The sequence below is a fragment of the Opisthocomus hoazin genome, chromosome Z, assembly GCF_030867145.1.
Source record: "Opisthocomus hoazin isolate bOpiHoa1 chromosome Z, bOpiHoa1.hap1, whole genome shotgun sequence".
NCBI lineage: Eukaryota > Metazoa > Chordata > Aves > Opisthocomiformes > Opisthocomidae > Opisthocomus > Opisthocomus hoazin.
Window position 1 is genome coordinate 62223241 of NC_134454.1, and position 14959 is coordinate 62238199.

Below are 14959 nucleotides of genomic sequence, written 5' to 3' on the forward strand. Positions count from 1 at the left end.
CGAAAGAGAATTAGCTCCCCCCTCTCCCAGCCTCACCACACTTCATTGTTAAGACAAAACTACTGGCACATGAAGGCAGCGGTCTCCTAAGAGGGGTGGGTTGCACATACTCAGGAGGTGCGCAAGACAACCCATGGGGGTATGTGAAGAAAATACTGGCACTTCTGTTTAGATTTATTTTTAATCTTAAAAAAAAAAAAATCAACCAAACACCCCAGAAAAAACACAACCACCCAACAACCCATGGGGGGCAGGGGGGGGAACACAAACACCCAAACCCACAAATTCAGCTTTATAAACATGTAATATATAGATTAGTACTGCCAATATCACTCAGTCCATACGCCTAAGGGTCCTGTGTCACATAAGGTACGAGAGGTGTCCTAGGGGAACTATGTGCTCCACAATGCGTTGGGTCAACAGTAGTGCAACCACTCCTTCACTCCCTTTCCCAGCATACTGCAGCGTGCCTGGTTAAGTGCATTTATGGATTATATGACTTCGTTTTAACCAAACTAACCCTAACAAAATGGAGAGGTGGTTTAAAAAGATTCCTGCAAAGTAACAGTGGACTGAAGATAACAATACTGTGAGCACAAGCAAACAAGAAATGGCAGGGCTGACACTTCTACTCCTGTAAAAGCTCTTCATCAGCCACATTGTAAGGTTAAAAAAAAAGACAATCCAATGGCATCTGACAAGAAGTTGTACCAAAATAATCGGAAATACCAAAACTATTTGAAATATGTGTTTACATCCACTATTGTTAACAGTAGTGTATATTAAGTGTATAATGTCCTTTGAGATACTAGCCAACTATAGTATGAGCCATCAAAATCAGCAACACATTTGAAAACTAAGCATCCAGAACACAAATACAAACCTCTTTTTTCCAGCAATGTTTCAAGTCATGCAATATGCAACCCTGTACTTCATAAAAATTTCACTAAATTTAATTATAAACGCTTAGATGCCTCTTTTGTGGTTCTTTTACCTAAATGCAAGGGACAAAAATGCCACATGCCATTGGAGAATTTACTTCTTGCTGCTGTAAAAATGGCTAAAATAATGCACGGAAAACAACAGTGACAAATGAAAGTGCCTGTCTTTGTCAGCAAACTGTTGAAAGATGCACAGAAAACATTGGTGAAGATTTGGAGAAACAAGTATTAGAACAAGTCATGCATTGTACAAGGTTTGCACTATGACTGGACGAAAGTACAGATGCTTCTAACATGTCCCAATTTATGGTATTTACTAGATTCTGTTTCAATGATGAAATACACAAAGGATTACTTTTTTGTGAGCCACTAAAGGAAAGATGTACAGGAGAAGATACGTTCTCAACAGTAAACAACTTTAAAAAAAAAAAGTTTTATGGAAAAAACATGCGAGTGTAACCACTGATGGAGTGCCTGCTTTGACTAGAATAAAAAACAGATTCTAGTAAGGGTGATAGAGATAGCACCACACATGAAACCCATCCACTGCATCAACCACAGGCAAGCTATTGCAGCAAAGAATCCGCAGGCACAAGCAAAGAAAGTATGAAAGGATATCATCGATGTGGTTAATTTTATGCAAACAAGACTATTGCATAGTAAATTTCTTTTACAATACTATGTAATGAGATGGGGAGTGACTATAAAAATCTTTTGCACCAAGACAGGTTCACTGCTTAAACACATTGTTGACCTTGCAGATTAGTTTTTGGTGGGGTCTGGAGGTTTTGTTTGTTTCTTTGTTTTAAAAAAAAAAGAAGACAGGAGTTCCAAATTAACTGACCTTTTCTGTGAAAATAAGTGGTCACCAGTAGTATGCTACCTAGCAGATACTTTTGAAAAAACAAACACACTTAGTGTATCCCTTCCAGGTGAAAGTGACATTTTAACAATAAGAAAATAAATACTTTTCAAAAGAAACTCATGCTATGTCGAACGCATTCTGAAAACAGACGTTTGGAAGTGTTTCCATCATTATGTGATTTTAATGCCACAAACAATGTGTGTCACCTACAAAAGCTACAATATCAGTACACTTAAAAAGACGGAGAAGAAATTTCTAACTTGTTTAAAAAATATTCCAAAAAGTTACAGTGGGTTTTGAATCCATTTGTTAAAAACATAAACTCCAACCCCTTCTGATTAATTTACAAGAACTGACTGACACCAGTGAAGATGGAAATTTAGCAGGCAAATTTTAATAAAAACCTTTGCATAAGTAGTTTATGAGATTGAAAAAAAACAGTATCACAATTTAGTATGTACTGATAACTGCAAATGTAACAAATGTATCATGTAGGGGATGTTATCGCTTCCGGGTGGTCAGAATCATTGCACAACCAAAACAAGTCTTGGTTCTTTGTGAACAATTCGGACTGTTGCAAGACAAGGGACTCCTGAATAATCCCTTTAGGCACCTGGGCCTTGGGAAAACAGGTATGCAAACTACAGAGATAAGGAGGCTGCAGGATAATCTGAAGACCCCGCCGAGAGACGCCAAACAAACATGTGCGACGGACATTACCATATATTAATGAGTTCTCGAAAAACCATTACCACGATAAACATTTCTTGGAAATGTAATGAATATGTATGTTAACATAGCATAAATACCTAGTAACTGTGTCTCTTCGGTGCACACTTTTGGAGGAGAGATCCCCCGTGTGCCCAGCGCCGTAATAAAGAATACCTGCTTAATAGTCTTCCGACTATCGAGTCTTCAATTGCGGCTTTTCACGGCATCATTTCAATGATGCATTTCTTCCAACTGGAGTGAGGTATCTTTTTCAGCTATGCCAGCCATTAAAACTAAGCATCAAAACAAACAACTTAGAACCATACGTTCAAACCACTGTATCACAAAGTGTTAAACCAAGATTTTAGTACATAAGAATATTCAGATTTTTTTTTAGTGAGCGCAAAAAGGGTTTTTTGCATTAAGAAAGTAAAATATTTTTAAATGTTATTTAATCTTTATCTCAGCCTTTTAAGATTTCCATTCCTTGTGTATATTTCATAATGTAAGTATTAGCATGGCAGTACATGTATATAAATGAACTATACGTACATTGGAGGTGTGTGCTCAAATATTTTTTATTGATAGGAGTATGCAAACAAAAATTTTGGAGACCACTGCACTAACGCTAATAGAGAGAAGTCTTCCTTTCTCCCTAACCCAGACACATCAAGCAAGCCTTGGCCACTAAACAACATAAATCTGTAATCCCTTTCACAGGATTACTTATGACTCTCCTCCACATAAGCAGTAATTCAGATTAAATCCTAGTATGCTAGATGCTAACCCTAAGAGTAAAGATGGAATTACTTAAGAAAAGGTACACACTTTCACACACACACATGCATTCAATAAGAAAATTTACATCCGTCATCTCTTCACAGCAAAGGGGGAACTCAGAAAAAAGGAACTTGAAGTTTCCCTTTAACTGCTCCTATTTTCACACAATTTCACACAATGGTACAAGCAGTAGTATGAGCTACCTCACTGTGAAAACACTCTTAGTCTTCACTAATACATTCACCTGTTGATAAGGGTTCTACAAGAGTAACTTTTTCTGACATTGTTATTGCTGCCCTCTACAATTCCCCCAATCCTCCTCTCCTTCGGTTCCCTCCCCCCTCTCCTGGCATCAGTACCATCCATCAGCTTTTTAAAACAGCCTCTGTTTTCAGCATTCTAAAGGGCCAGTGAAGTGGAACAAACAAGCAGGAGTAAACAGGTAATATTTCTTAAGACTGCTAACCTGAAACCAAAGTATAAAACAGCACAAATCGATACAGAATTTAGAAAAAAATAAATAGATTTCACATTCAAAAGGTTTTTTTGGTAGTTTTCAATTTTAGTACGCACACATTCCATGCGAAGTACTCAAACTGCTACATGGTGTAATACCTTCTCCCCTTTCCCATGGAGCATGGCATTGCTGACTAAAAAAAATGGCAACAGCATGCAGAACTCCTGTTACACTGCAGTGTCTATCACCATCACTGGAAATACAGAGAGCTTGTTTGCCACAGTTTTTAAGACATAATTGCTTGAGTTTTTGAAGTTCACATGAGAAGACATAAAGGATATGGAAGTTTCAAACAGATTTCTAGTAGCTCAGATGACATTTTCTTGATCTGCTGAAACAGATACCCTAACAGCCAGCTATAACAAGGCAAAACCAATCATAATCAGCTTGAGAGAAGTCTGAAAGCTTTTCAGAGCTTGAAGACAAGTAATCTCTTATTTTAAAAACTTGTATCAGCAGAATTCCAGAAATGGTTTAATCTTCTTTGAAGGGGAGAAGGACAGGAGATACAATCCAAGAAGAAAACATGTATAATTTCTATAAAGAAGCAATGAAAGCTACCATTGGAAACCAAAGGATAAGCGAGAGCAGTTCACACTGTACTAAAACTTCACTTTTAAAATACCTGTTGCATTAAAGACAAAAAATCCCTGTCTGACAGCAAGACAGTTTACTTGCATTAAAGAAACCGAACCTACGTTCTGTAATAAAGAAGTTTAAGCATAAATTCAGGGAGATAATAGCTGTGAGGTAGTCATAACACCCTTGGCCACTTTCTTTTGCACCTCTGCCTATGGCGTTCTTCAATTTTCCTGGCATTTTTTGAGACAGTCTATAAGAAATTCCTTCTATAACTAAAGAGCTTTAAGTGTTGTCTGATGTAGTCTAGTTAGGGTCAATGACTTGACTAACTTTTCTTGCAATGAGTAATGCCCATTAATTCAAAGTAGCACCAGTGACATCCACAAAACTAATCACCTGAACTGGCACTACTAATTACCAAGATTTCTGGTATCATATCTCTGCAAGTAGGATGTAAGGAACATTAAATATTTCCTCAGTCAAGGATTAGAATACCGTTAGAATTACCTGTCAGCTGCTGTCTAATGCCATTACATATTTGTTCAGGAACAGCAATTCTAGTCCCCTGCTCTTCAGAGTTCCCCTTACAGAAAAGGAGAGACATAGCACATTTCGTGCCATTTTCTCTTCCTGCACAGGCCAGGATCTCTGCCTTTGCTTAAGATGCTTTTACTGGGAACAGTTCAGCAAGAGGCAAAATTGGACACCATACCCACCATGCTGTGGACACTTCAGGTAGCGTAAGAGAGATGGTTCGGGTACAAATTAACCAGCCTTTTGCCTGTGAATTTGTATCCTCTTTCCTCCTTCTTCCGAAAAAGCCTGATTAAAATCGCAAAGTAAGAGAAAATCTCCACTATTTTCAGGCAGCTAGCATAAATTCGGACCTTCCTGTCCTCCTCTCACCCTTTCCAAATATAGTCAAGACAGTCTCCCTGCAGGACAATCCAGAGCTGGAGCCTATCTTCTTTGCCCAACATTTCCAGTAGAAAAGTCATACATATGTTAAAGATAATCAGAGAAACAGTCATCATACAAGACTTCATTCTTAGTTAACTATTCACCTGTGTTTGTCAAATTTACCTTGTTCCACTATGTCACATTAGGTCTTTCCTTTGCTCTAGTCTTGTACTGCTGACCTCTTCCAACCAACTCCATTTTGTGGTCTAACTTGCTTTTTTTCCTATCTTCTTTACTGATGAACGGGCTTCCAAGAAACCAAATGCCAACTGACATTATAAACACTATCAAGATTAGAATAGGAAGTGTAGACAGGCACAACAGGGCGAAGTAAATTAAGCTACAGAATACAAGGTGTGTTTAACATAATATATACTTAAATGCAACACTTGTTAACGTTAACTGTTGATGACCATTTGTGCTCTTTTAGGCACTGACCTCCATTACTCAAAATGGAATTCTGGCTTTTCTAAGTCCCTCTTATGTGTCACATAAGCCTCCTTCCCTCCCCCAGCTCCAAACAAAATATATATGTTACTTATTTAAAAAAAAACAAAAACAAAAACAAAACAGCTTTATGTGCTTAGAGGTGTTCCTGAGTAAGAAAGCTTTCATTACATTCATTATATTTTGTTCAACTGAGAAAGACCCAAACTACACAAAGAGAGCAATACACAAGACTGTACAAAATAGTAGAGCATCATAATGCTATAGAAACAAACCTGATGGATAAAGCAACAACGATGATCTCTTCAGTATTGTTGGAGTAAGACTATATATCCACCATGCAAACAAACCACAGCAATGATGATAAAGTTAGTTGTCAATAATAACTTGCAGTAGCACGCATGCAACAGCATATACTAAAAATGAGCAGCATGTTCTCAGGATGGGAATTTTACATGAAAATGTATAGTTTCATGTATGTTGAAAACCTGGGGCATGAATTCTACAAAGAACACCTTCCAGGATACGTAGTCAAGAAACCTCTCTCACCCCTAGCCCTTGAGTCAAGTAGTTGCATTTGTACAGCAGCACATATAAAATCTGATTTGGTATGGAAGTTTGACACACTGAAGTTATTTGTCTGTTCTTTTTTATACACACTGTCTCTGGATACTCCCTACATATTCAAGACGAATTTATGCCTGAATGCAGTATTTATTTACAAACTCCTTTGCAGGAAGAGCAACATTGCTTAATGGAAGTACCAAAGAATGTAGTTTTTCACATTTGTTTCTACCTGGTTTTTTTTAACCCTCCTAATAAACACCTACGAAATGAAAGTGGAGAGTGCTTTGGGGAGATCATAGGCTTAAAGAGACAGATCACTGAAACTGATTAAAAGCAAGTATCCTGTCACAGTCACTAGTCTTCACTAGTTCTTTTCAATAGTCTTAAAATTAGCTTCACTAGCTTACCCCTTAAAACTAGGTATCCGTGACAGGATTACACATAATTTGGAAAGCTACACAAGTCACATTACAGAAGAATTGATTGAGCATTTAGACTCCTGTGTAAGGTCTAGGTCAAGAATGGATCCAAGAGCAGATTATTTATCACCACTGATTTCAAGTGCATTCGTTAGGTTAAGCATCTTCCATTTTAAGAAGGAAGGAAAAGAGAAGAGGGAAAGAGAGTACAGATTTGAGCAAAATAATGTTCAACACCCCTCCCCCCGCCCCCAAAAAAAAAAAGCAACAAAGATACCTTTCTGCAGGGTCTTTCAAAAGCTTCTACAGTGGACTGCTTGGTTTTTTGGTCTTTGTTTTGTTTTGTTTTTGAAGTAAATCAGATGTTGAAGCAAGGCAAGCATTTGAATATGAAGAGGCTATCCAAAATGTGCAGAAGTAACAGACACTAAATGTCAGACTCTTAAATTGCAAGTTCACAAGTATTAGGCAAACGCTATGCAAGTGTTTTTTTTATTTTTAAAGAAATCTTAATTATTTCATTTGATTTAGATACATATGGAAGATATATCTCAGATATCACTGCCAGTAAAAAGCAGAGGGAACAAACAGTACAAAGTTCAGGCTACCAAGTATTATTTCCTGTCCCCAGCTATTACAAAGCATGAACTCAATTGAATTTTCCTGATATGGACTAACAACTCAAAGAGATGCATTATATTTCCAGTCCTGCAGACTACCAGCTGCCGCCACTACAATAAACTTTCCCCAAAGCAAAGGTATCAAAACTAGACTGTTCATCTACCGACTTTCATGGCCCTATGAATCACACTGTAAGTCTCTGAGAGCCACAAGTCACACATTTTAAGAGCACAAAGTAGTTCCAGGAACCCTTCACAGGCAGGAGGAATCAGTGGTTTCCCAGGGGCCTACTACTCTGCTGTACAATGTGACCATCCTTCAACATGCAGCTGGTTCCATGGGCAGCACGATGTCTTTACCAGAAGCTCCTTTGAATGTGTACACACCACTTGTATCACAAAACTTCACCCAGTCTTGAGGAACATGAATGTATTGGGTACAATTTTTCAACTCTCAGAATGGTGGAATTGAATCTAAAGTATGTGGAACAAGTATGCCAGCCAGTTAGGTTAGGCGAAGACTGGGACCTGGATAAACTCAGCAGGAGTCCCAAAGCCAAACTAGAGACTATACGCACAATGAAAGCTGTATCATGAATTTATTATTTCTTCTTTTAGTTGGAAAGGTTTTTAGATGAAAAACACTTGGGTTTTGATACATATTCTATCCGAACTCTTCCAAAACAAGATGAAAAGATGCTTTTAACTTGGATTGGGACACATTATCATGCTTTAGTATGCTTAATTCTGTACGAGATCATTCCTGATAAAATAGCAACTTACTAAGGAAAGAGAAGACTGCTGCTAACAAAAGCGAAGAGCTTACTTTATCCACTAGCTGTTCACAGTACATTCTATCACCAGTTTTCTTTACCATTTAGGTACTTTTGCTGCTCTGAGAATTCCTGGGCATATAACATATAAGTACATATCTACATATGTATATAGTTTTATGTATATGCTCTCTCTTGCTCTATCTATGCATTTTTATTCTCTATTAAACATCTACCAAAAAAAAGCCAGCACACAGGCGCAATTCCACAAATATGCTTTGAGAATCTCTGTTCTAACTCCCACTTAGACTTCTTAAAAGTGATAAGCTGCGGCTTTCAATTAATCTTTTTTACCTCCTATGGAAAGTATGAGTTTATCCAGTAAATTGAAGCCAGCTGACAAAGTCTTTAGTCTTTACTTAACTATCTTCTGTGGTCCACAGACTACTGAATCCACAAAGTGAATTAAACCCACTGAAACTAGTATCTTTTACTAACTTCAGCTTTCAAGTGTGTAAAGAATGGGAGAAGTCATTGGTGTAAGCAGCTGCTTTCTGCAAAATCTAGAGCACAATCCACTCCAGACAGCTCCTTTCCAGTAAAGTTGCACTGAGCACATCCCTTTTTACCTAGAGCGAATGAAGGTTTGCTGAAGTCCTCTAGACCTTGTTCTGCAGGAAACATAGGAAGAGCAAAGAGATGGGAAAGCATATTGTTATTCAATTAGCACCAATGTTTCACTTCTGCAGTCGCCGTTCTACATGGAGCTTCTCTTGCAGTTCAGGTATAACTGGCCCTCCTTCCCAATTAAACTTTCTTATTACTATCTAACTAGAATGTATTTACTCATATTCAAGTTTGCAACAGAATGCGTTGAAGAACACTGCACAAAGATGCTTTGCTTGACTTAAAAGTCAGCTTCTTAGAGTACTGCTATGAAGTTTTTGTGTCTACACTCACCTGCTGTCCAGATGAACAACATCTGCGGTACTTTACCTTGAGCTACTTAAAAATATTACAGAGTAGTGATTTCAAGTAAACAGGGAGCTGGAGAGCAGAATCCACTGCAAGTATTACACAGAAATCAGAACATCAAGCAACAAGATCAGGTAATACTGTTTATGCTAGTCAACAATTTCCATCATGCTTGGTTCTAGTACCGATTTATAGCTTCAGAGGTTGCTGAATTAGACAAGGGGAAGTCCAGACAGCATAGCCAGTTATTCAACTGTGAAATTATAAGAGATACACTTTTCTGCCTGTAGCAAAACTGAACTTCTGGCTCCACACCTGTAGCAAGGGAAAGTTTTCTGCTCATCTACCAAGAGGCCTGTGTATTTTTGTAAATCCAGCCCTGCCCCACTGCTTCTCTCAACTATCTACAGGAATGATGGCAGCTCCCTACATCAGACTATATTTAATTATTATCAAGTGGTGGAAGTATACACAGGCATCAGAGGGAAATGAATGGCTTTACTGCACTTGTAAAGTGTAAAATTTGTGAAGTGACACAAATTTTCAAAGATTTCTTGTAGTTATCACCAATGCCACTGTTTAGTTTGTCACTGTATTTGCCTTCTCCTCTCCTTTTCTATCAATTCTGAAGAGTTTGATTCTTTGCAATTTATTCCCAGCAGCAATTCTCAATTGCTTTCTTCACTGGTTCCACTTCCCTCCCTAGCATTCTGAATGCAACAGGACCACTAGAAGCTTTGTAAACGTATTTTGTTACTGATCTCTATTCCCATTCTTAAGAATTCACATTTCCAGACATTAAGGCTAAATACAGGAACATTTCCCAAGTTACAGTTAGCTACCTGTCTGCAGTTGCAGCTTGCTAAGGCAACTCTCCTCCCTGAGTAAAAGTCATCTAGAGTTCTGGAAGCTTACAATGATGAAAAAAAAAAGAAAAAAATGAAATAACAGGGGCAAGTCATATAAAGATATTCCATAAGTGTCACACTTCTTTTGCAGTAATTATTTTAATAACGGAACTAGGCTAGACAGAAGAGGGTTCCGTTATTTAAAATGGAAAGCTTTCACCTTTAATTTACAAAAATAGTTTCCTGATAATACATGGCAAACACGAAAAAAAAGCTTTCTAAGACCTGCCTGTGAATTAGGCTATTGGGTTAATGACTGATACAAGGCTAGGAAGAAAGTTTTTAGCATTTTAAAACTTTTTAAAGCTTTAAGATGTGCTCAGCAGGACATTTAAGATGAAGAACAAAGTTCTGCTTCACAGACAAGTATCCAAGTTTTCAGTAATATGCATCCTCCTTTTAAAGAAGCTGCTGAAAACTTTATGATGTTAGCTGGTTTCATCTTGTGAATTGCTACAGCTTTTGAATAACTTTGATATACCAGAGTATTTACGGGCAGTCACGATAGTTTTCCCAGGTATCTTTAGCAAGGTGGCTTGTTTCAAGTAGTAAGTAAATTAACACACAAAATCATCAGACTCATCCCTGCTAAGTTCATGTTTGCTGTATAGTTCAGAAGACCAGCCTTGCTCACACCACTTTATTTATTAGTGTTTCTCTTTTCACTTGACTAGAGTCACTTATTTTCGATACTTCACTTTTTTTTTTTAAGCAACCAGGAATATTTTGCCCCTTTCTAGAAGAAACTTCAAACTTGTTTGCTAACTGGAACAGTATCAACTTCACTGGAAGCAGAAATCTTCAAAAATTGTTATGTATTAGAGCTTATAAATTATTCACAAGATTGAAAGTTTACTGTCTTTCTAGGACATTCCTTTGTATAACAGGAAGCTTGACATGAAAATACACAAAAGTTATTAAAGTTTCTTTAGTTTTGCTGTTCATAGATTTCCTTGTGATTTCCACCTAAAGTCGCTTAAACACTTCTCTCTTCCCCTTCTTCCCATTCCATCATATACTGTGCTAACATGCAAGCTTAATGGCCAGCACATGCTGACCAATCAGCTGGCAATTATGTTCTTCTCGTATTTCTTCAATTCAGGCGATAATTTACATCTCTTTCTACCCAACTGGAAGTTTCCATAAAGTCTGCAGAACACAGTTTTCTTTATGACACTCTGACTGACAGAATCAACTAAATAGTTCAACAGGCTGTGAGCAGAAAGCGGAGCAGAAAGACAGATGGGTAGACTAACAGCACGGTCACAATCACCCCTTAGAAGAGAAGTCTAAATCCAGTTCTAATTTGCAAGTTTACTTTGACTTCTTAAACCTTCAGCATTCACCGTATTTCCAGTTTTAGAAATCTGAACTTTCTAGTGCAGGAGCGACTCTCTGAACCTAGCACTGCTCTGAAAAGAGAACCTAATTCCACCCCTGCAAACCAGCTGTCATCTTTCAGGGATGCATGGCTCTTCCAAACATGAACACCCTGCACATGCGAGAAGACCAGCATTCAGTATTAGAGGACTGATTTTTAAATTAAAAAAACAGTTGGAAGACTGGACTTTCACTTCAGAAAACAAAGTTAACACTTTCACTTACACTGCTCAGACAGCTCTAAAGAGGGAAGAATCATGAAGTACTCTATATCAAAAATTAAAATCAATAGCCCACTCCCCACCTTTAGACATAGTCTGGTTAGGGTTTTGTACAACACATATTACGTATGTGTGCCTTACACTTTAGTCAGTACCTTTATTTTAACATTCTAATCCAGTTTTTCAGATTTTGACACTTCAGACAGTTTTTCTCCCTCAAAAGAGTACTACTATTCTGTTGGATGCTGACACAGTTTTAATACTACTTCTGTTTTATCACGTAAGGCGTACACGATATCATTACAGTTCTTAGCCGAAGCGACATGAACGTAACAAGAACCTGTAAGAAAGCACATCCAGTCCTCCTAACTATGATCTGCTTGCTAACAGGGAAGCTTTGGCATCCAGCTAAAATATAAACCAGTTTTAGTAAACAAAATACAGAAGAATACATAGCCAAGAATAACTGAAATGAGCAAGTGCTTACCTTGACTCTCCACTACTGTTTCTTACGCTTTCTTCATCACTGTGCCCATTCATTGTCAATATTAAGAAGTTTAAAAGTTAAATAAAAGTCCACTCAAGTTACCAGGTGGATATCAAGAATCCCCTTCTTGGTACTCTGTACGTTTTCCAGGTGATATGTTTGCTCTAGTGTTCTCTGCGGGTATTCAAGATTTCTCCCCAAACACCTAAAATAGTGAAGGAAAATGTCGACACAATTTGAAAGTATGTTTGCAACTAAAAAAAAAACAAAAATATCTTGGTCTTTCACTAACACTGAAAGAGGTCGTTATGTTTGATGTCATGTTTTTAACTGAAAAATAGCTTTTTGTGTGTTACCTGTTCATGGTTGACCTTTTTCTCACCATTTTCTTGTCTGAAAATAAAAATTTAAAACCTTTCTTGATGTCTGCGAAATCCAGGAAAAAAAAACTTCTCAAGAGAAGAACAGGTCTTTTTATTAGTTACACTTTAAAAAAATTGAAAGAACTAAATGTAACACACAAAACACAGGACAGGAAAGACCTGACTAGCTTTTTATTTGACTGCAGTTGGGTCCCAGCATACAGGCCATTCTGCATCCTCATGCAACTTTTCATTCATGGTGCTATAAAGATGGCAATTTCTGCTGAACCACTGGCTGCAGATTAGGAAATGTGATGGAAATTACATTCTATTTAGCACTGTAGGGTGAGAAGAACAGTTTACTGCATCTCTGCACCATACCTCGTGGCTTCATTTTTGCCATTGTACTAACTTCCGGAAAAAGCATATCTAACTTTTAAAGAAAAACTGCCTACCTGAACACATAGGCAAAACCCATAGATATTTGTGTTCTGCTAAGATCTGCTTAGTAAAATGCATTTCATGCACAAGACATAGTGGAAGCACTTCCAGCTACACACATAATGCTTACATGCAGTTGTGGGTACAGGCAGGAAGATAAAGATTGTCCCGTTTAAAACAACTGTCTCCACCACATCAAACCAGAAAGATACCACAGATGGAATGGTCACTATCTCACCTACAAGAGCATCTTAAACCAGATCACTGCAATATCCGATGCAGCTTGATAAAGTTTAGGCTCACGGTAAAGGGACTGAAAGTATAAACTCACTGATAACCAGATAAACAGCAGCGCCTCTCACAGATTTAATGGTGTGAAAGCGATCAGGGGCTCGCCTGTTGGCTGCCCGCCCCCGAGGTGCTCTCATCTAATACGCAACGGCCCAACCCCGCGCTCACCGGGTGGGGGGGAAGCCTCGCCCCGGGGTGGGAAATGCCCTGCGCTCAGACAACCGGGCCACTCCGGCCAGCAAACAAAGCTGATGAGGGAGTGGAATGCGATAGGAAGGAGCTCTGCAACCCCGGGGAGCCACAAAGCAAGGTCGGGGGACGGCGGCGGCGGACGCGAGCCGGGCGGCTCCCCGCGGCCGGCCGCAGGGCCGCGCTCCGCCTCGCCCCGCAGCAGGCTCCTTGCCGCCCGCCCTCCCGCGCGGGCAAACACCCCCTTGCCTCCGGGTCCGGCACGCTCTGGACTCCGGAAAACACCTTGAACAGAGGCGAAACTTGCCCGCTTCCTGCTCTGCGGCGATCCTCCCCCCGAGTCCCGTCCGTCCGCACCGCGCTCCCGCAGCCTCCCACGGCCGCTCTCCTTCCGCCCGCCCCCAGGGCGCTCCCGTGGGAGCCCGGGCCACGGCTGCCTCCCGCCCCCGGAGACGGCCCTCCACTAGCGTCGCGGCCTGCACAGGCGCCGCTCCTGGCAAAGGCTCCCCGGCAGCGTCTCCAAGGCCGTCGCTGTCCTCCATGTTCACTTCCCTCGGCGCCCCCCATGGCGAGAGGAGAGCCGCAGCCGCTCTCCTGTCTCCAGGGCGGCTCGACACTGGCTCCCCCAGCAGGAGCCAGCGAGACCGGCTCGGCCCTGGCTGCCGGCCTCAGCCGTCGCAGCTCTCTCCCTCCGCGGAAAACAGCGAGAGGGCCCAAGCATGCAGCCCTGCGCAGGGCATCCAGCCTCATGTGACCGACAGCGGTCACCCGGCCCCATCTTCTCAGTACCGCCCCCCCCTTCCCCCCTATCCCCCCAATCTTCCGAAGCCGCACAACTCCCGGCCGGCGAAAATGGAGAGGAGCCATGGCGGGCCTCTGCCTACCTGCGTGCGCCCGGCCCGGCCCGGCCCGGCCTTCCCAGGGCCGCCCCGGCCCGAGACTGCGCTACGGCCCACGGGGAGGTTCGTGCCGCAGCCCAGGGTCGGGGGCTGCTCCTGCGGCCGCGGCGGGGCCTGGGCCACCGCTCCTCCCGCTGGCCACCGGCTCCTCGCAGCCCTGCGCGCTGGGCTCGCTCGCCGGCTCGAACAATGGGGCCCCGAACGGGGCAGGGAGGGGCGCGGGGAGAACCGGGGTGGGCGCTGCACCGCTCTGCTCCGCCACCGCTTCTCAAGTCCTCCCAACCGCCGCCATCACACTGCCGTTCCGCTCAGCCTCCCCCTCCCTCGGTCGGATGGAAACCCCGGGCGTGATGTCAGCCCTGCGTCCTGGGACCGACCGGCAGGAGGAGGAGGAGCCACAGCCGGGGGCGGCGGGCAACACTGCCGGGCCCCTCACACGGGGGGAGGCGAAGGCAGGAGGGGCTGCTCGCCGCGTCGGGGGCTGGCGCCGTGCCGGCCCCGCGCGAGGGGTGCGGGCGCTGGCGCGGCTGCAGCTCCCACCCCGTGTGAAGGCGCAGGGCGCGGCCCGGCCCGGAGGGGCGCCATGACCCGAGCGGCGCGGCGGGAAGCCCGGCGCGGGCCGTC

General features: G+C 41.7%; 1 protein-coding gene across 5 annotated transcripts in view; it reads right to left on the reverse strand.

Annotated features, from left to right (window-relative positions):
• The window catches only part of CHD1 (chromodomain helicase DNA binding protein 1), a 55593-nt gene extending 40908 nt beyond the window's left edge, over window positions 1–14685 (reverse strand). For 4 of the 5 annotated variants that reach the window (XM_075410784.1, XM_075410782.1, XM_075410783.1 and 1 more), the window contains exons 1-2: window positions 14321–14685; window positions 12154–12358 (exon numbers count right to left, since the gene is read on the reverse strand). In XM_075410784.1, the coding sequence (XP_075266899.1) occupies window positions 12154–12206 (53 nt within the window). In that variant the 5' untranslated portion in view covers window positions 12207–12358; window positions 14321–14685. Of the gene's footprint in view, window positions 1–12153; window positions 12359–14320 lie in introns of those variants that run through there. The other variant, XM_075410786.1, reaches the window with a different exon arrangement.
• Window positions 14686–14959: the final 274 nt, after the last annotated feature.